The following is a 27,003-nucleotide window of genomic DNA, read 5'->3' on the forward strand; positions in this document are numbered from 1 at the left end:
TTGGCAGAATTCTAGGTCAGTTGGATGAATCTCTCTTCTCCACTCCCCTTGCTATTTTCCAGTCTGAAATTCTAGGAGAAAGGAAGAAATGGGAATACCATTTGTGACTTTTACCCTTATTTTGCTCTTTCCACCTAGTTTTATGTGAGCCGCCTGGAAACTAGTACAGTGCTTAAGGATCTAAAGCCTGAAACAGAGTATGTTGTTAATGTGTATTCCGTGGTAGAAGATGAAAATAGTGAACCTCTGAAGGGCACTGAAACAACCTGTAAGTTTTCATATCATTTGCCTGCTCTGTGCTCAGTGTGCCATATCTGCTTTTTGTGGGTGTTTGATCTCTCTAGAATAATCTTTGTTCTTTTTTTTCCTCTTTCTTCTCCCTGCACCTTCCATGCACCTCTCTGTTCTCTTGGTGACTCCAGATTTCACCCAATTAGTAAGATTTCATATTCTCTAATTCCATCATCAACTTCCTCTCTCCAGAGAGTTATTTCATCAGCCCCACTAAGCTTTTAGGCAGGGCTAAACAAGGTCATATATAGTGAGGGTGAGACAGAGCTGAGAGTAAAATCCAGATCTCTTGGCTTTCAGTTCATTTTTCTTTCTGCAACACTATGGTGTTATTATCGATAAAATTTCTCACACAGGTTCATATTCTTTTACATTTAATGTCTTATTTTTCCCAAGTTATGTTTTAAAACTATTTTTAGCATTTAGTTTTTATATTTTTTGAGTTTATATTTTTGAGACAAGCAGTTCGATGTAGGTTATACATGTGCAGTCATGCAAAACATATTTCCATGGTAGCCATGTTGTGAAAGAAAATGCAGACAAAAAAAAAGTAAAGAAAAAGTATGCTTCAATCTGCATTCAGACTCCATCTGTTTTTTTTCCTCTGGAGATGGATAACATTTTTCATTGTAAGTCTTTCAGTATTGTTGTGGATCATTGTGTTGCTGAGAATAGCTAAGTTATTCACAGCTGATCATAATACAGTATGCTATTACTCTGCTAACTTCACTTTGTGTCAGTTCATTTAAGTCTTTCCACGTTTTTGTGAGGGCATCCTGCTCATCATTTCTGATAGCACAATATTATTCTATCATAATCATATGCAATAACTTGTTCAGCCATTCCCCCATTGATGGACATACCCTCAATTTCAGGTTCATACTCTTTTTACAAATTCTAAATAGTGTACAAAACATGGCTCATGTAGATATACAGAGAAAAGAAATAGATTAAGAAACCAAAGTTAAAATAAGACTAGAATGAAAGCAACTTGCCTGATGAATGATTTTATGTTTTGGTAGTGCCAGTTCCTGTCGTTTCCCTGAATATTTTTGATATTGGACCAACTAACATGCGGGTGCAATGGCAGTCAGTTGGTGGAGCTACTGGTTACTTGTTATCCTATGTACCTCTCAATGCCACAGTGCCCACAAGTGCCAAAGAGGTAGGAGATGTTGTTTTCTTGATAAAAAACTGTTACAACTTAAAATATATAATCTTTTGCATTTGTTGTCCATATCATAGTTTTAAAAATGTTGGCATGCATTGTGAAACAGCTTTTTATATTAAATTAACAAACTCAGTGATCAGGTGGTTATGAATGAAGGTGGTATGAATTTCGGAGTTAAATTAACCAGTTTTTGTTTGTATACTTTCTTCTTTTAACTTTGTGCTTAGACTCCAGATGTACATTCTCTATCTATATCCATATGCATATAGTATTTACATCTGTATCCATTTCTATATTTGCATCAGTATCCATTTATCTGTATTTGTATTTATGTCTGTATCAATGTAGATGCGTGTTGGACCATCAGTGACAGATACGCAGCTGGTTGACCTCATCCCCAATACTGAGTACGCTGTAACTGTCCAGGCAGCATTGTATGATCTCACCAGCGATCCAGTCACTGCCCGGGAAGTAACTTGTAGGTGTTTACTCTTTTTTTCCTTCTTCTTGAAAAATCACTATTTAATAACTTCAGTGATGTTGAAAGTTTCAGGTTTTACTTGACAGTTCTGTTATGTACTCACTCTATCGAACCATATTGTTACCATCATACTTCCAGTCTCACAGTTTCATAGTGTCGGTTTTCCTCGACTCCTCAATCTCTGTTGTCCCACTTAGTCAATTAGTTGCCAAAATATAGATGTTTCTGTATATCTTTCATCCAACTCTTCTTCATTCACAAAGCTATCACCTCAGTTCAGGTTCTCATCTCCTATTGCCTAAATTTTTGTAGCAGTCTCCTCAGTGGTCTCCCAGCCTCAGTTCTCTCTCTGCTTCAATCCATCCACCATAATACTGTCAAAGTAATTTTCCTTAGACATGAATCTGACCATGTGACTTCTCTCCTCAATAAACATCAGTGACTTCCTATTGCTTCTAGAACCAAATACAAACTCTTCTGTTTAGCTTTTAACTCAACTATTAAGCAAGAGTAAACTTGGGATAAATGGGACATTCTGTGTGTACATAGCCTCAACAAGGGAAAAATGAGATTGAAGTCATAAATAAGGTTAAGAAATACAGGCGAATGAGTAAGGACTTGCTAAGACAGCACTACAGAGAGGATCCTGGGCCATGTGTGGATAGAGATGTGGGTCTATAGAAAGGCTAATGCATGAGTGAGTATAGGAAAGTCAGGGATGAAATTAGCCACATGAAATTACAACATAGGAATAGCAGAGAAGGGTGTCCTTAAAGAGAATGCAAATGTGACATGAGCTCTATCATAGAACTGGCTGGGGCAGTTGACTGCTGGAATGGAGGAAGTCAGCAGACATAAAACTGTGAGGTTCTGAGAAAGATAAACACATAGAAGCATGGGGGAAGGGAGAGAGGCAGAGACAGAAATTCTGGAAGAAGAACAGGGAGACAAACAAAAAGATAAACAAAAGAAGACAGAAATATTGGGAAACAGGAGGGGAAGGATGTGTTTCATGTTACAGAGGACAAAGCAAGCCTTTTTGGATAATTTTTTCCCTTAACTCCCATGGTGTTCTCAAAGTGTAGATCTGGTATACTTTGCTTGATATCATAAGATTAATTTATGGTTTGTTTTTCCCATGTTGGCTGCTGTAGATTTCCTTAGATGCTTACTGGGTGCTTAACATTTTGGCCCATTCTCACTTACTTTCCATTCTCTTAACTGTCAGTAGAAAAATAGCATTCTTATGGGATCAAGACTGTTTTCATTTCTGGAATAGATGTCACTATCTGATAAAGGAATATAAACTCTAAATATAAAAAGAAGAAGAGAGATAGCTAAATGTCCATAAAAGTTTCCTATTTAAATAAGACAGCCGAATTGAATGGAGAAAAGCTAAAAATAAATGAAACATGAGAGACAGCAACAATTTCAGCCATGTAGACTATACTTTAAGGTGACACGAACAAGAGGAACCACAGAAGGTAGAGTCTGGTAATTCTGTTTCATTTCAAAGCTGGTTTTTCCCTAGATACTGTGACGATCCTGAGTACACTTACTCTCATCCTTAACTCTAAGTTGCAGAGAAGGTAGTGATTTGCTTTTGTAGATGTAGTCCCCTCAGATGTGAGTATCTTATGCCAATATGACTTATAATTTGAGCTATGTATGTGTATATATATATACATATAAATACATATATTCTTTTCAAGTTTTTCTTTAAAATACTTGGTGAAAGAAAATTTAGTAATAATAACTGACATTTTTATAGTGTCTTAAAGTGTGCAAAGTACTGTAAAGAGATCTCCTTTGACCCTCACACCCATTAGGTGAGGTAGGCACCACAAGTACTATTCTCCCTGTTTAATACATGAGGAAACTGAGGCTCAGACAAGGTAAGGGACTTCTCCAAGATGAAAGAGCTGGTAAACATCAGAGTTGGATTTGACTCTAAATACAGTGCTCTGTTTGCTGTCATATTGTATCTCAGTGTTCCAAATACAATCTGTTAGCATGTCTGAACTTAATATTTTGTGTTTGTGCAGTACCCTTACCTCGTCCTAGAGGTCTGAAACTCACAGATGTTACCCATAGCAGCATGGATGTCGTATGGGATCCTGCTCCTGGCAAAGTACGAAAATATATTGTCAGCTATAAAACAGAGGAAGACGATGATGTAAAACAGGTAAGTTAGAAATTAAGAAGGTTTTGGAAATTGTTATTTTTTCTAGTGGTTGATTAAACATTTCTGATCGATAATGTTGCTAAGACAGCTTTTGGATTCTTGCCATTCATCATAAGATAGTGCTGAAAATATGGATCTTGAACTCCTTATTGTTAGGAGTGGCTACTATTTTTTGTATCGTTGGTAGAGTTAGATTAATGAAACTCATTTTGAACATATGTTAAGTGCTGTTGATACAAATACAATCCCTATTCTCAAGGAGAACACCAACAACCCACCACTAACTATATTATTGCCTGTTTTAGAGTCCTTCAGTAGCCCCAGTGAGCGTCTTCTTCAGTTTCTAATCCACAAACTTACCTTCATCTTCCTGCCCACAAGCAGATGCTTATTGTCCCTGGGACAGAAATTCTTTGTTATATCACTGGTCTTGCATGTTGTATGAATTTCAAAGCTTCAGTGTTAGCCATGAGAAACTTTTGGGAGTCCAAGCGACTAGATATATGGTAGCTATCTCCACTTGATAGTAAGCACTAGAATCAAAGTAGCAATTTAAGCATTCACAGAGGGGGTGGAGTGAAGCCCACTCATATTAGGAAGCCTCACTGCCTGACTACCTTAAGGTAGCACCATATAGACGGAGACTTGGATTGGGACCAGAAAACCACTATTCTTTTGGCTCTGACATTAGCTAGTTGTGTGATGTTGGGTAAATCATGTACCTTCTTTATATTTCCTCTTTGCCCTTCATAGAATGAGGACAAGTTCTAACTTATGCTACAGGCTTGTTGGTGAAGGTCAAACAAGATACTATGTATGAAAGCACTCTCAAAAAATAGAATAAAATGATTTACATTGGGACTTACAGTTATTGGCAAATGAAAAATCATTAGGTGATTTATTCCTCTAGGGGATTAATGATCTACAAGGGTTATACATCTTTGTGATAATATCATCCTTAACCTCTGAAGTCAAATCAAGTCAACAAGCATTTATTAGCCACCTACTATGTGCAAGGGACCATGCTAAGTTCTGGGGATACAGAGAAAGTCAAAAGACAGTCTCTTCCCTCAAGGAGTTCACAATCTAATGGGTGAGACAACATACCAACAACTATATACAAACAATATACACAAGATAAATAGGAGTTAATTTCAGAGGGGAGACACTAAGATTAAAGGGGACTGGGAAAGACTTCTTAGAAAAAGGTGGGATTTTAGCTGAGACCTGAAGGAAGCCAGGGAAGCCAGGAGGAAGGCAATTCTGAGTATGGGAGACAGGCAGTAGAAATGTCTAGAGTGAGGAGATAAGACTATCTTGCATAAGAAATTGCAAGGAGGCAAGTCACTGGATCCCAGAGTAAGTGGGGGAGAATTAAGGTGTAAGCATCTAAAGTCTTACCACTTTATTCATCATTTCATCAACTTTCAATGTTCCTTTCTCTGGCTTAACTGAGGGTAATTTCAATTAAAATTTGCCTCAGTGCTGATTATTGCTGATTTTTTTGATATCATAATTCTGACATTCTAATATGTTCTGGGACAATGAACAACAAGCATATGGTTAGAACCAAAATTCTTTAAAGAAAATCTACTCCTGTTTTTATTATAGGTGGAAGTAGATAGATCAAGGACAAAGACCTCTCTTGGTGATTTGATTTCACAAACACTCTATAAAGTCAGTGTGGTGGCAGTGTATGATGAAGGGGAATCTCCTCCAGTGACTGCTCAAGAAACTACACGTAAGATGGGATATTTCATTTCCTTATAGATAGTTGGGAAAACAGTACATGAATAATTCATATAGATAAATGTATGTTAAAGCAACTTATGTAAGTCGGGTAGCTGAATATTTGTGACACAGCTATTTCATATAACAATTTTTCTCCTAGCTATTTGAAACTTTTTTTAAACCTGGAAACTCCCATACAAAACTATGAATATTGGTTGAATGATTTGTGTTTAGTAATTAAGTATTATTAATTTATTTAGTTCAGTAGTTATTAGTTTAGTAATTAGTAATTAAGGGTAGCTAGGTGGTATAGTGGCTAGAGTGCTCAGCCTGGAGTCAGGAAGACTAACCTTCCTGAGTTCAAATCTGACCTCAGACACTTACTAGCTCTGTGACCTTGGGCAAGTCACTTAACTCTGTTTGCTTCAGTTTCCTCATCTGCAAAATGAGTTGGAGAAAGAAATGGCAAACCACTCCAGTGTCAATGCCAAGAAAACCCCAGATGAGGTCATGGAGAGTTGGATATGACCTTGGATATGACTATGATAATTAGTAATTAACTGATGTTATCTGTGGCTCAGCTGGTTAGAACACAGCACCAATGACTGCAATATTAGGAACCAGTTCTGAACACTGAATTTTAGGAAAGGCATTGATAAGCTGGAGAGCCTCAAGAGGAAGGTAATCAAGATGGTTATGTGGGTCATATGTGGATCAGTTGAAGGACCTGGAGATATTTAACTTAAGGAAGAGAGAGTACTTAGTGAGGATAGGATAGTACTTTTTACATATTTGAAGGGCTGTCATTATAGGGAATAGATTTGTTCTTCTTGGCCATCAGGAAAAAATAAAGAGCAAGAGTGTAGAAGTTATGTAGAGGCAAATTTAAAAAAATTCTTGACAATGAATGGTGTTGAAAAGTGGGATGGGCTGCCTTGTAAGGTCTAGGCTCCTCCCTGGTCTTCTTCAGAAAAAGGTTGAAGAACCACTTAAAAAGTTCCTTGTAGAGGCCATTCTTATTTGGGTATGTGTTGGACCAGATTGCTTTTTAAATCCCTTCTAATTCTGAGATTTTTTTTTGAATCTGTGAAGATAAGAAAGTTTGTTGCCTTTAGTGAATAGAGTATTACCTGGAAAAGATCACAGATTCATTAAAGTATTGAAATACTATGGGGAAAATATGATTTAAAATATCGTAATAACTTCTGAGTATTTCCACAGCGTAGCCTTAATAATGATTGGCTTTCGTAATTGTGTTTGTTATAGTGCTGTTTCTTATTTTGGTCAAATAGAAGTGGTCCTTTCTTTATCTTAATGGAGTTTTTTATTTGAGTCATTAGAGACAAGTTTTTTTTGGTGGCTTTAGACATTGTGTAATTTTCATTTGTTACTAGGCTACAGAGGTTGATGGAAAATTAAGAGAAAGTGCAAGGCATATGCCAGATGTTCATAATTATTTTAACAGCAGTCTTACTATGGTAGCTAACAAAATGTAGCTGCTGTTGATTGAGCTCTCAGCTGTCATTCATTACCTCCTAGCTTTGTTACCTGTAGCCTTTTTAAATATGTAGTATATTTCTTTACCTTTCTGTTTAAAGTTAGACATCAATTAAAAAACCAAATTGTGCATTTTTATTGCACTGTTTTTTATATCATTTCCTCCCTCTATGTGTTAAATTTTTGGTAGTGGGAATGCTATAACAATCTACTCATTGGTAGATCAAGTTGAACAGGTTCAGCCTTTTTCTAAAAATAAGATGTTCTGTGGTTGTGATGTATGCATTTATTGTAACATCTGACATTTATACAACTTTTTAAAGTTTGAAAAAAACATTACATACAGTTGAGCCTCACAATGAACCCTTGAGGTAGGTACTACTGATATTTACCTCTTTTTTGGGTGAAAAAACCAAGTCTCAGAGAGGTAAAATAATCTGCCATTGGGCACATGCTAATAAATGTCAAAGGCAGCATTCTGGCTTAGGTCTTCTTGACTCCAAATCTAGTCTGCCATCCCCTGTGCCAATAGGCCTCATTGCTATATAGCCTTCATTTTAAAGTAGTGAAACAATATTTGTTTACCTTTTGGAATTAGAAACATAATTTCTGAAGGCCACAGACAAGTGGACTTCTATTCTTTATGCTATCGCCTCAAAAAATTTGAACTGTGTTATGTGTTTATGTCTTATTCATTTAGTAAAATAAGAGCATAACATAGGATATATGTATATATATACATATAAAAAACATATTATATACATATATCCATAACATAGGATATATTGTCAGATTTGATCATTCTAAATCAAGGTAGGGTTCAGAAAAACTTTATTAAACTTTATTAAATGGTTGCATTAAAACTTATTGTCATGGATGACATATATATGTAAAAATATACATATGAGTTAGTTATGGTTAGGTTTCTTTGATGGATATGGATTTTGTTCAGTTTTCAACTGAAAGATCATTTGGTGGTGTCCATTGGAAATTTAAAAAAAATTACATTGTGTTTAGTCTGAGGAATAGGAAATTGGATCTGTGGTTTCATTGACATAGGGAATTCCTGGATGAGGAAACTCTCTGGACCAATACATGTTGGCACTTCTCAGCAATTTATAATTTTGAGAGTTGCCTAGATCTCTAAGAGTTGAAGTTGCTTGCCCAAGGTTATACAATCAAATGTATGTCAGAGGTGAAACTTGAACTCAGATTTTCCTGACTCTGAGGGCTGCTTTCTACCTACTAGACCACATTGCCTCTTAATCTGAGGGCCATGTTAAAAAAATACACTGCTCTCTCCTCCTAATAAGGTCCTGTGCCTGCACCAATTAATCTGAGACTTACGGAAGTCACACCAGATAGTTTCAGAGGAACATGGGATCATGGAGCTTCAGATGTATCTCTCTACAGAGTGACATGGTCACCTTATGGAGCCACAGAAAAAATGGAGGTAGGACTGACTGGCATTTTTATTAGGAGATCACATTTTGCCTTGTCTGAAAGGTAACATAATAACTCTGTTGCCAGATTAATGTCTTTCCTAACTATGGGGATTTGAAACCCATTGCATGAGAGAGATGAATCTGGACAAATATTTTCAAGAACCTGTCAGTGTGTATATGGTTCACTAATTTTAAAATTATGACTGGATTTTGTTTCTGGTTTTTCTTTTCTTTTAAGACTATCTTAAATGGTGATGAAAATACTCTGGTTTTTGAAAATCTGAACCCAAACACACACTATGAAGTTTCAGTTACTGCCATTTATCCTGATGAATCAGAAAGTGATGACCTTACCAGCAGTGAGCGGACACGTAAGCTTGAGTTTTTCAAATGGGATTTGGTTTCACACTCTTTCTTCGTAGTTGGATTTCAAGATACATATGTAATATTTTCCAAATACTTGTTTTCTCTCCAGTGCCTGCGATACCTGTAACAACTATAGGTAAGAATCTAAATTTCCATAACTTCCGTCATTTAAAAATTAAAACAACAACAGAATCATCTATTTAAGTCAATCTTCATTTTAATGTGGTTTGGTTTTGAATGGGAGCCCTTCTCAATGACTTACTCTTGGAATGAGTAAAGCTTATTAGTAAATTACTTGGAACTCACTAATTACAATTACTTGTTGACAGGAGAACAGACTGAATTTAAATTTACAGTAAAAGCTTCCCTGTGTGCGTGGGGGGTGGGGAGGAGGATGGAAGAGTGCATATATTTTTATGGGATGAATGGGCTGTGCTTTTGAATAATCTGCTTTGGGCGTTAATGACTTTGTTTTCAGCTCCAAAAAGTGGTCCACGAAATCTTCAGGTGTACAATGCAACATCCAAAAGCTTGACTGTTAAGTGGGATCCTGCGAGTGGGCGTGTGCAGAAATACAGGATCACTTACCAGCCTTCCACAGGGGATGGGCCCGAACAAACGGTAATTAACTTGACAAGGACTCTCATTTGGGCCATTCTGTCTTCTTTCTTCGCATTGAAAAAAATATGAGTTACTGGGGCAGATGTAGGAACTATCCAGTCCAGTAAACTGTCATGTATAATGGAATCATTAGATGTTTTCATGAGGATTGTAGCTTCTTTCCATGATGTCAGCTAGAAGTTAGGGGACAAACCTTAACATATCCAAATTCCCCGTAGCAATCTCTTTTAGATCTATTACATATGAATTTATTTAAATATTTTTGAATCTGTTTTAGCCTTTGGAATCTTTTTTCAGTAAAATGAAGGAGTTGGATTCAGTGGTTTCTGAGGTTTCTTCTAGCTCAAGAGATACAACTTTATGATTCTATGTTTTCAGTCTGTACCATCCATGAATTATCAAGTTCTATAAGTTTATTGATCTCTATGTGAAGTAGAGTTCATTTTATTTACCCCATTTGCTTCCCTAACATTTCAAAAGTTGTATTCTCATCCTAGTATTCTAAAATATAGGTTTACAATTTCAATGCTGTGAGTTAGATATTAGTAGGTATTAGTTTTCCTATTTCACAGGTGAAGAAACTGAGGTTCACAGAGGTTAAATAACTCGGGCATGTGATCCAGTGAATGACAGACCTCAGATTTTAACTCTGGTCTTCTAAGTGCAGTGTTTTTTTCCTACTTAACCATTTTTGTGATTTTATAGATTGACCATATTCTCCCAGTCTTTTTTTAAAATATAAACTGGAGAGCCCTTACATGGTCATAGACTTAGGAACTTTAGATGTCATCAACTTCAATCCCCTCCTTTTTTTTTTTTTTTTGGCAGGGCAATTGGGGTTAAGTGACTTGCCCAAGGTCACACAGCTAGTACAAGTGTCAAGTATCTGAGGCCGGATTTGAACTCAGGTCCTCCTGACTCCACGGCCGGGTGCTCTACTCACTGCGCCACCTAGCTGCCCCTGATCCCCTCCTTTTGAGTCGTAGGAAGTGACTTGGCTAATTTCACTCATCTCAGTGCATGAGCAAGGACTGAAATTCAGATTTTTTGATTCTGAGTTTATCACTCCAAGTTTGCTTATCTTAAAAGCCCACTTTCTTTCTTTTATTGGTCCTGAATTCACAGAGGGGCTATATATTCTACGATTATATTGGACTTTGCCCTCAGGTGTCATGATTGGATAGAATCTGGCAAACTAATTCTTACTAAGGTGTCAACTAATAATGGCTTACCTGTTTAGGGATATTTGTGCTTCAGTTCTTTGGTTACTTAAAGGCATGGATTTCTAACAGGTAGAATTTCTGCTATGGGCCAGTAGGGGAGGCACTTTTGATTGGGTACCTTTTCTAGGACTTCTCCAATTGCATCTTGTAGACAGAAATCTATCTTGTCTGCTTATAAAACTACCCCTATTCACTGACATTATATTTTTCAGGTTTTTTTGTAACTATGTATTCTTAAATGTGTCATGTAATTATACTGACAATTTTCTCTAATAACCTCAAAAATGCGATCGATTAAAACATGTGACATTAATTCCTTTCCTATTAAAGATGGTTATAATGTTTCATTGAGAGATTAATTTGAAATTTAGAATACTTCAGTGGATGAGTACTAAGTTAAAAACATCTGGACTAGAAATAAAGCATCCAGATGTCTAAATGCTTACTCATTGTGGGCAGCTTTCCATTTTCATGAGATTTTAATTAGCATGGCATAAACATCTGAATTCAGTAGACTGTTAACAAAATGGACAAATTTTCTTTCAACAGCAAGATAACTAGATGGCCTTAAGCAATGAATAAAAAGCTAACCTCCATAATTAGAGGAAATTGAAAGACTTCATACCACAAGACTGGTATCATGAAATTCACTGTGAACCTTTTTCTAGATGTGGCCTGGCAAGTGTTAGTCACTTCATGTACTTGGTGAAGGCTGCCGGTGTGGCTGTTTTTTTTTTTCTGGAAACACCAAGGAATTTTAAGGTGGTGTAGTGGATATAGTGGATATAGCCTGGCCTAGAGTCAGGAAGACTCATCTTCCTGAGTTCAAATCTGGCCTCGGACACTTACTAGCTCTGTGATACTGGGAAAGTTATTTAACCCTGTTTGCCTCAGTTTTGTCATCTGTAAAATGAACTAGAGAAGGAGATGGAAAACCATGCCAGTATCTTTGCCAAGAAAACCCAAAATAGGGTCATGAGGAGTCAGACATGACTGAAAAATGACTGAACAACAAAAAAAATTTTTAGCTGTTTTGCTAAATCCTTTTAGCGTGGTTCTGAATCACATTAAAAAAGACAAAACATAAATAAGAATGAGTCCAGTCCTCAATTGTGTGACGTCTCTGAGATCATGCCATTCCCAGGGATCTTGAAATGGGGTGGCAGCTCAGATTATGAAAATATGTCTTGAGGCACTTGTTTTTTCAGAATTTAAACAAATTGCACAATTGGAAAGTTTAGGGAGGAGAGATCAATAAGAAAAAATTCTTATTAAAAATGAAAACAAAAAAGCAATTTGATGGCAGCTAACTTACAAGTAACTTTCTGGCCAGTCAGTCCTGAAATATGTTTTATTTTGTGCTTGAGAAGAGGAGATCCCTTTTTCAGTTCATAGTTTCAAGGCTGAGACCCTTTCCATTTTTTGAGATGTACTGATTCTAATAGATTAGGAAGAACAGAAAAGAACAAGATTTTAACCCTCTGTTCCTGTTCGATCAAAGACCACAATAGGAGGAAGGCAAAACAGCGTGGTTCTACAGAAGCTGAAACCAGATACCCCATACTCAATTACTGTCTCATCTCTGTATTCTGATGGTGAAGGAGGAAGGATGACTGGCCGAGGCAAGACCAGTAAGTGAGCCCAAGTTTATTATAGTTTTTTTCACTGATCTTTCTTTGGAGTGAAATCACATGTATATATCAGATAGTGCTTGTCTGACCTAAAGCCTTTAATGCTGACTTCACCCTCAGTGAGGGATGATCTCTCTATTTTAAAATTTTAATTACAAGACTGTACTTATTAAAAAGAAATGGAATTGAATGAAACATTTCTTTCATTGATTGGCCTAGTCTGGACTTGTGATATTATTAGTGTGGGGGAACTCCTAGTGTGGAGATACTATCCACCGATGCAGATCAGCAACAGTTCTTTCATTTACAGTCTTAGGAAACTTGGGAACTGAGGACACAACTTGCCTAGGGTGACATAATTTTGTGTGTCAGAAGTGGTACTTGAAAGCAGTCCTTCCCAATGCTGAGGCTGGCTGTCTAGTCACTATACCATACTCCCTTTCTTGTTAATTAAAAAAAGAAAATATTAAGACTGGGAAAAAACCCAATAACCCAACACTCTATAGTTAAAAGTATTTTTGGGGGGGAAATAGTATTTCAAAGTAGTGTGGAAAGGAAGCACTGACTCTAAGTTGCCAAAGGCTTGCGATTAATGTGCTACGTTGGTAGAACAAAAAGGAAACATGTTTAATTGTGATTTATACACCTTTCAGAGCCTCTCAGTACTGTGAAGAACCTGAGAGTGTATGATCCTTCCACCAGTACGCTGAATGTTCGATGGGATCATGCTGAGGGCAACCCTCGCCAGTATAAGGTTTTCTACGCGCCAACTGCAGGCGGTCTGGAGGAAATGGTATTATTCTGTTGAATCTTATTACCCCATTTGAACTTCATAAGAATTTTAAAAAATTGAGCAAATAAATCATCTGATTTATCAAATTATAGTGGAAGGATGGTTCCTGGCTCATTTAATAGGTTTTAACAAGGGAATAAGTAGGGGAGAGAGGTAGAAGAGGGGAGAACAGTTAGTGGTGTAGGGTTAGGTTAGAGGCACTTAGGTCCTCCTGTTTCTGGTCTCCAGGAAATAACGGACTCTCAGATATGTGCCATTCACAGTGCCCTGATACTATCAGATAATGGTATAGTGGTGGTGGATTTCTGGGTCTTGAGTTATCAGAGAGGGAAATGCTCTCTATTTAACATTATCTAGGTTATAGGATTTAGAGCTGGAAGCAAATTTCTACCGAGTTTCCCCTTTATTTTACAGAGGAGGAAACCAAGTCCCAAAGACATAAAATTGTTTTCCCAGTTACCCAGTCAGTAGGTGATAGAGCCATGATTTGAATTCAAGTTCTCAGATTTTGTTGTGAGGATCAAATGAGATGAAAATTTTAAAGCATTTAGCACAGTGCCTGGCATATGGTAAATGCTATAAATGTTAGTTATTATCATTATCATTATCCCCATCCCACCTTTCCTCTTCTTTATAGTATTAAAGATACTTTGCGAGTCTTCTTCTCTGATCTTTGATTAACCTGAGCATGAAATATCTTATACATTACCTGGTTTTTGTTCAGTTTTGTTCATGGGTGTGTGTGTGTGTGTGTGTGTGTGTGTGTGTGTGTTACATAGAATCATTGGTTTAGAACTGAAAGAGAACTTAAAGGTAATTTAGTCCAGCTCTTGCATTTTGACAAACGAGCTGACTGATACCCAGAGAGTTAAGTGGTCACATGGACAATAAATAGAATACACTCAGGTTGAGTTGCAGCTTAATTAATTTAATAAGATTTTCAAGTTAAATTCTTCATAGATAGGACTATATAGATTTCCCCATTAGTGAAGTGGAGTGCCTTGTTTTTCTTTCAAATTATTAGGTAACAACTCCAGGGAACACCAATTATTTTATTCTGAGGAACCTGCAACCTGACACACCTTATACAGTTACGTTAGTTCCAGTTTATACTGAAGGGGATGGTGGACGAACTTCAGACACTGGAAGAACATGTAAGTTTTTTAAAAAAAAAAGTGTACTGAAATAGTGTATTTATAAAGGCAGTACCCACCTTTTTGGAATAACATTTGAAAAGCACTGACAGATTTAGAGATACTTTCAGAAATTTCACTGGCAATTTGATGTATTAATGTTTTGCTTCCTGCCTTGTAAATATATGTCAGGAAGTGTTTTGTAATTTGATGCTCATGCTAACAACGTGAATGGTAGAAATCTGTCTATCCTGTCATTTGATCTCACAGGGTTCTGGTTTGCCGATGGATTCCTTCTTGGCTTCTCTTTGCTTCTCTTTTCCATTAAAGAAAACTAGTTTATGGTGTTTTTACTGTCAGTAGTATTTTTTAACGGCTCTTGTGTTTGCGTGCCTACATTTCTCCCCTTTTTAGTACCTGTTGGTATTGGTAAAAATGAGACTAATATTCTGAAATGGTTAATCTCCTCTGGTAAAAGATCCATGGGAAGAAGTTTTCAGTTATTAGCTAGTAGCTGCACCTTTGGGGTTCTCTTTTAATTGAAATTGTTTCTATTTTCGCTAGCTGCAATTAGCTGAGTTAATTAAAAATTGATGATTTCTTGACTCTTTCCCTTGCTTTGCTCTTTCTAAGCCTTTCCCTTCACAGTGTGTGACACATAGTAGGTGCTCAGTATATCTTTGCTGAGTGAATGAGTGCATGATGGAAACTAGCTCAATGAAAGCTAGTGTCTGATAGCTAGTAGCAAATATTGCTCAGTAATCAGGAGCTGTGAGTATTCCTCTTTTCGTGGTCTTTTTTTGTTAAATATAGGGATATAATGACAGGTGTTAATGTTGCATTTGAATTCCTCTCCCTTTCCCTCTTACTTTCTATTTAACAAACAACTGGGCTATTTTGCCAGGGAACTCTAATTTTGCTGTTAAGAAAAAAAAATCATCTCTTGCTCATATTCATTGCCCTATTCCTCTTTGAGACAGTACTCCAAAATAAATGAGTGAGGTTGGCTCACTCTAGGGAAAAGTTGCATCTAAAGGGTTTTAAACTTGATTCAGTACTTAAGAACTCTGAAACTGAAGGAGAGCAATATTTTATCCTATTGTGGTTTGTGAGCCCTGGCAGTCTAGTAATGCAGACTTGTCGTGTGTAAACAGAATTAAGAAATATGCTTCCATTTTCCTTTGCCTAGTGGTAAGAGGCCTGGCGAGAAATATCCAAGTGTACAATCCCACGCCAAATACCCTTGATGTTCGCTGGGAACCTGCACCCGGACCTGTCCAGCAGTACCGTATTGTGTATTCTCCCCAGACTGGCACAAGGCCTTCAGAATCTGTAAGTAATTTTGTCTTCTGAAAACTCAGCAAGAGATTTCTGTGGACCACATTGCACCTCCTGCCATGAAGACTGGCCAGTAACAATAAACCAATTGTGTGCATGGCACTGCCTGCAGTGGAAACATCATTTCCAGATGAGTGTAGTCATGTGGCAGTATATTAGACTCAGAATGAACAGACCACAAGCATGCTAAACTCTACATGGAGGGATCTTTTGTTGTATTTCTAATGAACTGGGACAGGTGTAGTCAATATATGGAAGAATAAGGAAAGGGTAGTCACTGGAAAATATGAGTTAGTTATCAATGCAAATCTTATGTAGTTTAAAGAACTTAAGTGGACCATTTGAAACACTGATGAAGGAGGCCAATGTGGGTATGGCTTGTGAATTACCTATTCATTCTTCCAGTATCCTTGTTATTTATATAACTAAAAATATACCTTCAGAATTTTGACAACCTTTTTCTTGGATGGAAAATTGTTTGATTTACTCTATAGTTGCTGCATTTTTCAGTTGTGCTTTGGTGAATATGTTAATTTAATAGTCAGGTAAGTTACAAATTTGTGTCCATATGGTACTAGGACACTTAATTGAAACTCACTTGGGAAAATAACTAATTTAGTTGGCAAGGCATGACAAATCAGTCCATGATAAATGACATTCGTGCAATGTAGGAAGAATAAAGGAAACTCTCTGCTTTCTATAAGTTAACGCTTCCCAAATGTTTAGCTTTACCCTCTCCTTTCTGTGTTGTGGACATCCTTTGGACAGTTCCTGCCCTTATCAGGCCCTGGGTTGAAATATAAATATTTCTCCCCAGAATGTGAACACTCTCACAAATTTGTTAATTTCGGGGTAAAAAAAACCAAAACCAAAAACAAACAAACAAACAACAAGAAAACTTACCCTCTAAGCACAATATTATTTGAAAGTCTTGATTATTAACATGCAGTGGGATGCATGGGAAGCCACTTAGTCAGTAGCAAGTTTTAAAACTTTAAAAAACTTAACAGTTTTTTGGAAGGGGATGTTCCCAAGAACAAATTAAACGTAATAGTATGAAAATAGCCGGCCAGTAACAGAAAGTGCAGTTAGCCCTTGATTGATCTGGGCTAAAGTCCTTTGTTATAGGTGTTATGATGAGTTGAGGAACATGATTTGGTAAGCGCTTGGGTTGTCATCAGATTAACTCTCGCCATTGTTTCGCCTTCAGATCACAGTACCAGGAAATACCCGCACAGTGCAGTTGGAGCGCCTGATTCCAGATACGCCCTATTCTGTGGACATTGTGGCTGTGTACGCAGATGGAGAGGGAAATCCCAGCCCTGCTCAGGGCCAAACATGTGAGAAAAAGTCTTTTTCTACCTCAATTTCCATGCACTCAAATGGAGGATTTCTTAGAAAGAGGGAGGGGTCGTTTTTATGTAATTGTTGAGTAGATTTACTGCCCTCTTTCTGTTTTTATTCACGTTTTAGGCTGAAAATGTTTTCAGTGTCTGATCTCTGTGCTGAATGTATTTGGCATTGATTTTTTTTCTTGGTTAACATTGCTTCCATTTGAGGCTTAAAGCTAGAAGGCCCTCTTTTTGAGGAAATTTCCTTTTCTCATTTCCTTCTAATTTTCTAGACCTTCTTCCCTTTGCCCTCCTATATACACAATGGTTGTTCTCTGTAAAAAAGAGTCTTAAAAAAAGTCTAAGGGTTTTGCATTCCATTGGTCTCCTGAAGAGGTGGTGGTGATTACCGGCCTTGGAGTCAGGAGATCTGGATTCAGGTTCCAACTCCAAAATTTATAAGCTTTGTTAGCTTCTATGAACTTCAGGGATTTATTATATATATAATATATGTATGTATATATAATGCAATGAAATAATAATTATTGGATGTGACCTAATGTATTAATTATAATAACATATGATATTATATAAAATATATTATTATTATATTATCTCCTGATGCCTGTACTATCACCCTCACAGTTTTGTTTGTGAGGGAGTATGTATAGTAAGGCTTAAAGCCCTATAAAAATGTAAGATGTTATTACTACTCCTGCTACTATTACTATTACAACAATGACAACAAAGATTCCTTTTTTCCAGGCTATAAATCTTAGTGAGTCTATGGTGTTAAAATATTCTCTGCATTAATGTTAACCCCAGCCTTAGATATTAGCGATTTATAACTTTTATCAATTTTTAATAAGATTGGAGAAGATTTCATGGAAAGGGATCTTAAGTTCATTAAGTCCCAATCTTCCATTTTAGAGATGAGAAAACTGAGGCTCAGAGGAATGAAATGACTTGTGCAGAGGTCATGATGTCAGTAAGGAGCGGAGCCAGGGCTCAAACTCAGGTCTCTTTGACTCCTAGGTCATCATTTCTTCCACTGTAGAATGCTAATGTGCTTCACACATGGAGGAAGATGTATATATGTCATCAAGAAGCAGGAAGCCCAATGAGAAAGTTATTGCAATAGTATAGGTCAGAGGGCTGAAGCCCTAAAATGAGATAGTAGCCATATGAGTAGAGATATGAGAGATACTATACAGATGGAAATGAAAAGATTCAGCAAGTGACTAGATGAGGTGGGGGTAAGTGAGAGTGAGGAATTGTGTATGACAATGACAGACTAGTAGTGTTGTCTTTAAGGGAAGTATAGACATCCAGAGGAGAGCAGAGTTTTTGAGGAAAGAGATAATGAATATAATGGAAAAATATGATAAATATATTAAGATATAATTAGTCATGTAGTATCTTCCTGGTACTGTGCTGCTCCCTGGGGGCACAAAGGCAGAGGTAAAATAGTTCATGCTTTCTAGAAGATTAGATTCTTTTGGAAGAGACAATATATAAATATACTGGTAGATGCAAAATACATGGAACACAAATGCAAGGGAAATTCAAAGGGTTGGGAATGTGCTTGGCAGATGGAGAGATCGGGAAAGGCTTTATGTAGAAGGTTGTCTTTGAGCTCTTGATATAATTTAGGGATTTGGGGAGATGAAGGTAAAGAGGGAATGGCTTCCAGGCATGGGGGGCAGCCAGGGCAGAGGCACAGAAATGAGAAATGGATTGTCTTGTGTGAGGAAAGGTGAGAAGGACAATTTGACTGGACTGTGGAGAATGTGAAGGGGAATGATGTGAAACATGACTGGAAATGTAGGAGCTGGGTAGTCAGTGGTTTTAAATGACATGCAGAAGAGTTTGTACTTGATCTGAGAGGTAATAGGGAATCACTGTAATTTAACGAGTTGGGGATAGACATAGTCACACCCATAATTTAAGAACTTCATTTTGGAAGCTATTTGGGGAGAATGGGTTTGAGTGGGGAGAGACTTGAAGCAGGAATACTAATCAGGAGGTTATTGCAATAGTATAGGTCAGAGGGCTGAAGCCCTAAATTGGGATAATAGCCATATGAGAAGAGATGTGAGAGATATTAGAGACAGAAATGAAAAGATTCAGCAAGTAACTGGATAAGGTGGGGGTGAGTGAGAATGAGGAACTGTATGTGACAAGGCTGTGAATCTGATGAACTATTAGTATCTTCAAGGGAAAAAGGGACATTCAGAAGAAGGCAGAATTTTTAAGGAAAGATATAATATTTTAGATGGTGTGGAGTTTGAGATGCCTGTTAAAACATCCAGTTCAAAATACCTAATAGGCAGTTGGTGACTCAGGATTTGAGCTTGGGAAAGAGACTGTACAGATCTAGAAGCCATTTGGGAAATGATAATTAAACCCATGAGAGCTGATGTGGTCATTCAATGAGAGAGTATATAGAAAGGAGAAGGTACAGGACAGAGCCTTGGGTGCATACACAGGTAGGAGGCACATAATAAAGATGATAAGCCAGCAAGGAACACTGAGAAGATGTGGTTAGATGGATTAGGTCAGAAATAAAAGAGCGATATCATGAAAATCCAAGAGAGAAAAGAGTATCTAATAAAATATTCTTTCATTAAAAGGCTCCTCGTGAGTAGGGGTTGTTCGGTTCTTATGTCATACTTGTATCCCTAGGGCCTACCACAGTGCCTGATACATAATAGATGCTTAATAAATACTTGTTGATTGATTGACTAATAGGAGATGACAGTCAACAGTGTCTAATACATTAGAGAGGTCAAGGATGAAGGCTAAGAAAAGGCAATTAAAAATTATTCATACTTTGGAGAGAGAAATTATAATTGAGTGATGAGGTTGGAAGCCATATAGTAAGAGCCTGAGAAATGAGTGAGAAGAGAGGAAGTGGAGACAAAGGGTTTGGATAGCTTTTTATATACTTTAAAACTCCTATTATGTTAAGCATGCTAATAAAACTTCATATGAAATAACTCTCTTCCTCTTATATTGTAGCCAGACACTTAGTCTTGAGGAATTTCCAAGCTGAGTAGAATACTTTTGTGATGAACTGGAACTAATCTTCTTAAATGTTGATTATTTAGTACCACGAGGTGGGCCAAGAAACATGAAAGTCTTTGGAGAAACAACCAATAGCCTTTCTGTAACGTGGGATCACGCTGATGGACCTGTCCAGCACTACAGGATCATTTATTCTCCTACTGTTGGTGATCCAATTGACGAATATGTAAGTTTTCTTACTATCTTGTCAACTATGCAAAAATCTCTTACGTCACTTCAATGTAATTATTTTCAGCAGGCATGTATTAGTACAGAGAAAACATTTCTTCTCCCATGCCAAAACACAGCACATAATTTTAAAATCCATTATTGCATTTGTCTTTTAGACCACAGTACCTGGAAGAAGAAATAATGTAATATTACAGCCCTTGCAAACAGATACTCCATATAAAATCACCATTGTTGCTGTTTACGAAGATGGGGATGGTGGACATTTAATAGGAAATGGAAGAACCGGTAAATTTCCTTTATCCTTTCATTTTTGGTGGGGGGATAATAACCTGATTGCTTTTGTATTGATATAAAATGAGACCCTTTGGTTAGAAAGGGGATGTTAACCTTAATTGATTTACAAAGTTGGATTATCCATTTAATGGTAGAGAAGAGGGTTTCTCAACAGTCTTCATGAAAACCTGTAGAAATCTGCATACTTTTACCTTGATTTTGTTGGCTTCATTTCTTGTGTGCAAGAACAATGTAATTTGCTCATAATACTGTTTTTGTGACACCATTGTCTCAATATCTAATTAGTTGATTAGTTCAGTTAATTTAGTTACTACTTATCAGTTTAACGAAGCCTCAAGTATTTGGGCATATAGAAATCAACAAAAATGGTCCTTTGCCTCACAATTCTATCTTTCTTCAGTACCACTGTCATTGAGTCCAGTAACCTTAAAATGAATCTAAAGCTAAAAACTCTTGTGGGACTGGATACAAATTGGAGGTGGGTGGGATTCAACTTAGATGTGTGTAACTAGAAGCTCCTATGTTTTGGATTCCATGGTATTCTGTAAGAATAGATAAAGTGACATGGCGTCAGTGACATGCTCTTCATGCTTCCCCAAATCCTCTTCATTTTTCTAAATGATACTGGCAAAGAATAAGATTTGCCTTGATTTAAGTGGAATAGAATGTAAGCTCTGGTAGAGTGTTAAGCTCATTGAGGTTAGTTACTGTTTCTGTTTTTGTCTTTGTATTCCCAATACTGGTACTATGCGTGGCACAGAGTAGGTGGCTTAATAAGTTCTTGTTGTTGGAAGAGTACCAATTGTCCATTCCGAAGAGAAAGGGCTAAATAGAAATGCCATCCATCTCAGTAATTCCAGAAATATGTGAATTTCTAAGTCTATCTAAAAGGTATAGTGAAAAGTAAAGTGAGAATTACACTTTATTCTCTATGGAGGCGGATTTAAAAAATTAATATTTCTCTTGGCATCTTTGATTTTCAGGATGTTTTAGTGTCTGTATATTATTCCTTAGGGAGAATGGAAGGTTTCAGAGCTTTGAGTTTCCACCAATACAATTAAAACCATCAAAGGTTATATTCTTTATAGAAAGAGTTTAATTTGTTCTATTTTTTTCTGAAGAATTATATTGATTATTCAACCCTGTTTAGCCCCTCCCCCATGTCGTACCAGGAACAATAACTCATTGTTACTAGTTGAAATGCCATTAAAAATAGCGTTTCATGGAATAAGAATTTAGGGGTAGACTTTCTATAAGCATGAGCACAGACTAGTGATATAATGGTATATGTAGTGAAATTAGCACAGTATGGGGGAGTCTGAAGATTCTACTTGATTTTGAGGTATGACCTTGGGTAAGTCATAATGCCTCTCAGCATTTGGTTCATCATCTGTAATATGAGGGGTGTTGGTGGCTTGTCACAACAGAAGCAGCTCTGGCTACATGTTATATTGATGTTTTGGATATACATCACTATCAAAGTTAAAAATATATACATTAGAAAAATAACACATGATCCATATTTCACTGATATTATGAGTAATCTTTTTTTTTCTTTTTGCTGTATGGGATGGTAGTTGTAGGGCCAATTCTTTCTAGTGAGTAGTTTTTAGTAAATGCCTGTCTGTTATGTGCCAGAAACCATGCATAGCACCAAGGAGGATATATAGACAAATAAAACATAGTTTATGTCCTAAAGAAGATTATAATATAATTGAGGCAATGACCTATGGACATTAAAGGCATATCTGACACTACAAGTAAGTGTCTGATAAATCCCTAGTGAATGATACAGACAGGCAGTGTGATACAACTTTAAAGGAAAGAAAGGTCAGTGTTGATTGAGGTTATCAGAGAAATCTTCATATAGGAGGCAAGACTTGTGGGATAGATAAATTTTAGTGAGGCAAATAGGAGCAGGGTAGACAGTTAAGAAGAGAGAAATATTGCTTTAAGCTAAAGCACCATTGCACGTAACGTTTTCCTTTAAATATGGAGACTGAAGAGGTACCATCTTTGTTTGGAGCTGAAGCCCAGACAGTTGGTGCTCTTTGATGTCATACTTGGATGTGCCCTGGGGCTGGAACTATCTGAAATTAGATTCATACCCATGGGAAGATCAAACACAAAAAATCTACCTTGCCAGAATGTCTTGGCTCTTGGTATGGTTACAAAGATTCAGTTTTTGGTTGCAGAATCATAGACTTTAGAGGTGGAAGGGAAATTTAGTCCAAATGGTACCTAAACAAGAATCTTTAATATAACATACCTGATCAGTGGTCACTCAGCATCTGCTTGGGGGGAACCCATTATCTTCAGAGGTAGGCTCTTCCATTTTTGGATAGTTCTAATTTGTAAGTATGCTTTTCCTTATATCTATCTTAATCTGCATCTTTGTCACTTTCTCTGTTGTTCCTAGTTCTGTTGAGCCTATTTTCTAAGAAGAGACCTGGAAAAGAGAAGACTTTGTCTAGAGAAGACTTAATAGCTCTCTTTAATTATATGAAAGACAGACTAGATTTGCTTTATGTGGCCATAGAGGACAGAACCAGAAGCAATGTGTGGAAGCTGTAAAGAGGCAGATTTTGGCATTATATAGGGACTACTTTTCTAACAGTTAATTGTATCTGCTTAAAGATGGAAGGGGCTACCTCATTAGATAGTATGTTCTTTGTCAGGAGACATTTTCAAGTGGAGGCTTGATTATCATGTGTGGTTGGTGTTGAAAGGAGATTCCTGGTGATGATCAATTGGATTAAATAGCTCGTAATACTCCTCCCGATTCTAGGATTGCCTAATTTTATGATGAGATAATCTCTAAAGTCCTTTCTATTGTTAACAATTCTAGAACATATTTTATGTCATAAGTGACTTTTAAGATTCCTTCTTATGATTCTTTGCCATAAAATTCTAATTGTAGAAACTAGCAAATCAACAAACTTTTATTAAGCAACTTCTATGTACTGGGCATTTTGCCAAGACCCTGGAGATTAAAAAAACATATTAACAGATTCTGCCCTCAAGGAATGAGCATTATATCTGGAGAACAACATGTACACATTTGAATATAAGCATAATATGTACAAAATAAATACAGAGTAGGAGGTGGTACTTGAACTGAAATTTGAAGGAGAGTAGGGATTCCAAGAGGTAGAATGGAGGAGGTCATGTATTCCAGGGAAGGAGGCTAGCCTATGCAAAGGTATGGTCATCACAGGTGGATGCCATGTGCATGGAACAAAAAGTAAGTTGATCTGGTAGGAATGTGAAGTGCATGAAGAACAGTCATTTAAAATAATTAATAAATTAATAAGCCCAAAGAGGTGAGTTGGAGGCAGAATGTGAAGGACTCTAAGGGCCAAAGAGAAGATGTACTTTATCTTAGTGTCAATAGGTAGCACTTGGAGCTTATTGAACAGGGGAATGATATAATCAGAGATCTGCTTTAGGGATATCTCTTTGGTAATTGTTTGGAGGATGGATTGATTAGAGAAACAACTTGATTTAGGGAGCTCTTTTAGAAGGCTGTTATGCTAGTAGTCTAAATGAGAAGTAATAAGGGCCTGAACTAGGGTGATGACCATTCGAGTGGAGAGAAGGCCACGATTGTGGAGGATATTCAAGAGGTAGATTCAAAAAGAATTGGCCACTTGTTGAAAAGGGGGTAGGGAGTGAGAGAGTGAAAAACTGAAGATGACTCCAAGCTTGTGAACCTCAGTTACTGGAAGGAGGGATGTGCAATTTACAGAAGAATTAAGAAGAGGGGAAGTTTTGGGGGGAAAGGATAAAGACTTCTGTTTTAGATATATTGAGTTCTAGATACCTATGGGACGTCCAGTTTGCATGTCCTGTAAGTAACTGTGGTGTTGAATTGTTGGCTCTCTGGAGAGACACTAGGGCTAGATATATATATCTTAAGTCATCTGTAGAGAGATGATAATTAAACCTTTAGGAATTGATGATACTACAGAGAAAGAGAGAGAGAGAGACAGAGAGAGAGAGGGAGAGAGACAGACAGAGAGACAGACAGAGAGACAGAGAGAGAGAGAGGGACAGAGAGAGAGAGAAAGAGACAGAGAGACACAGAGAGAGAGAGACAGAGAGAGAGACACACACGAAGGGAGTAGCCAGACAAGTAGGAGAACCAAGAGAGAGAAGTGTTATAAATAAACATGCAGAGAGGTGGCAGTATCCAAGATAAGAGTGCAATCGGTAGAGTTAAATGGTGCAGAGAAGTCAAGAAGGATGACAATTGAGAAAAGTCCAATGGATTTGGCAATTACATTGTTGATAACTTTGGAAAGAGCAGTTTCTGCTGAGTGATGAAGTCAGAAGCCAGATTACAAGAGGTTGAGAAGTGAGAGAGGGGAGAGGAAGTGGAGATAATCAACATGGCCAGCTAGCTATTCCCTTCCCCCCACCTTTTCTTTTTTAGGAGTTTGACTGTGGAAGAGATTGAGATATAAGATGATGGCTTAAGGGGATGATAGGGTAAAGTGAAGGGTAAAAAATTTTTTTAAGACTAGAGAAGACCTGGACATGTTTCTAGGCAACAGGGAAGACGCTAGTAAATAGGGAGAGATGGAAGATTAGACAGCAGTGTGATCAAGGGTACAATTAGAAAGCTTGGCCTTGGTGAGAAAGGCTGCATCAGAGACTAGTGGAGGAGAAAAGCATAGGGAAGGGAGTTTAAAATGCAGATTAGGGGAGGAGAGGGAGCTCCAGGAGAATGGCTTTTGTTCTCACAGTGAAGTATGGAAAGCTTCTTTCTGAGAGGGAGGTGGAGAGATAATACTTTGGGAGGCTTGAGGAGAAAAGAGAAGGTTGGGAGCTCTTCTGAAGGCAATAGGGAATCAATTAGGGAGAAGTAAAAAGGATTTAATTGTGGCTATGAGACTTCAGTTAAGAATCTTGCTTAATTGTGAGAGCAAGTTTTGAAAATCAGTGCTCCGTATTACTTTCTTTGTGACTTTGAAAATTAATTATTATGTTCCCTACTCTGTTCTTTCCCACAATTTACTAAATTAAAAAAGGGGGGGATAACACTAACTTCTTTTAATGGGTATGAAAGAAAGACTGTACTTTTACTACTATTTGCTCATGAAATGCCAATAATACTGTAATAAATTATATAATATATGATATTTATTTTCAGTTGGACTACTCCCTCCTCAGAACATACATATCACTGATGAATGGTATACCAGGTTCAGGGTTTCCTGGGATCCTTCGCCCTCTCCTGTTCTTGGTTACAAAATTGTATATAAACCAGTAGGTAAGAAAATATTTGAATGATTATGAAGAATTAATTATGTCTACTTACATAAGAGTTATATAGAGGGAGTCAGACAAACCCTTTTCTTCAGTAGCTTGAAAGTTCAAGTTGCTAGAGATAGCTTTTCAAGGTGCTAGCCCAAGGTCTTGTCTTTTGTAACTGTGTGCAGATGATATTCTTTTCATCTAAATATATTAAGATGAAAATCTGGCCTGTTGTGCACAAGAACGAAATTTATCTAGTTTAATACAGTATGTGATGATGGAAATTTCATTGTAATCATAGCAATGATTATATTAGAAATGTACACAATACATAGTAATGATAGTAATTGTAACAAAATAGTAATTTTACTGACACAAAGCATTCCTAAAATCAAAAATCTAGAATTAGACCTCAGAGTCCATCTAGCCTATAGAGAATGAGGCCCAAGAAGGTTATGTGACTTACTCATGGTCACATAGGTAGTAAGTATCAGAGGCAGGATTACTCCATCCAGCTCAAGGTTCATTTATGGATCATTCATACTTCCGATGTTTCTGGCAGTCTTTCTGTCAACATTTTGCTTACATCATCACTTTATGTCATGCTGTTGAAGTGATTTATGGAAATACTTTCTTATTTCTACACTTTCATATATTTTTAGAAGCATGTAAGTTGTGTTGAGTCAGTGTGGTATAGTCAAGAGTGTATTCGTCATGGAGTTAGGAATTAATTGCCAGGCCTTTGTCAAACACTTAAATAAATGTGCTAGGCATTATGCTAATCTGAATCTGACATTTACTAGTTGTGTAAACTTGAACAGGACAGCAAAGTAATGCAGTGGATAGACTGTCAGGCCTGGAGTCAGGAAGACCTGAGTTCAAATCTGGCCTCAGACCCTTATTAGCTGTGTGACCCTAGGCAAGTCACTTAACCTTCATTGCCTCAGTTTTCTCA

General features: G+C 37.1%; 1 protein-coding gene across 1 annotated transcript in view; it reads left to right on the forward strand.

The window, feature by feature from the left end:
* The window catches only part of COL12A1 (collagen type XII alpha 1 chain), a 135,772-nt gene that overhangs the window by 63,793 nt on the left and 44,976 nt on the right, over positions 1–27,003 (forward strand). Inside the window, exons 22-38 of the mRNA XM_036767144.1 lie at positions 139–268; positions 1,314–1,456; positions 1,811–1,940; positions 3,989–4,128; positions 5,740–5,869; positions 8,670–8,809; positions 9,040–9,172; positions 9,277–9,303; positions 9,646–9,788; positions 12,513–12,642; positions 13,296–13,435; positions 14,460–14,589; positions 15,758–15,900; positions 17,117–17,246; positions 20,348–20,490; positions 20,651–20,780; positions 25,945–26,064. Of these exons, the coding sequence (XP_036623039.1) occupies positions 139–268; positions 1,314–1,456; positions 1,811–1,940; positions 3,989–4,128; positions 5,740–5,869; positions 8,670–8,809; positions 9,040–9,172; positions 9,277–9,303; positions 9,646–9,788; positions 12,513–12,642; positions 13,296–13,435; positions 14,460–14,589; positions 15,758–15,900; positions 17,117–17,246; positions 20,348–20,490; positions 20,651–20,780; positions 25,945–26,064 (2,182 nt within the window). The remainder of the gene's footprint in view (positions 1–138; positions 269–1,313; positions 1,457–1,810; positions 1,941–3,988; positions 4,129–5,739; positions 5,870–8,669; positions 8,810–9,039; positions 9,173–9,276; positions 9,304–9,645; positions 9,789–12,512; positions 12,643–13,295; positions 13,436–14,459; positions 14,590–15,757; positions 15,901–17,116; positions 17,247–20,347; positions 20,491–20,650; positions 20,781–25,944; positions 26,065–27,003) is intronic.

This window comes from Trichosurus vulpecula, chromosome 7, assembly GCF_011100635.1.
Source record: "Trichosurus vulpecula isolate mTriVul1 chromosome 7, mTriVul1.pri, whole genome shotgun sequence".
NCBI lineage: Eukaryota > Metazoa > Chordata > Mammalia > Diprotodontia > Phalangeridae > Trichosurus > Trichosurus vulpecula.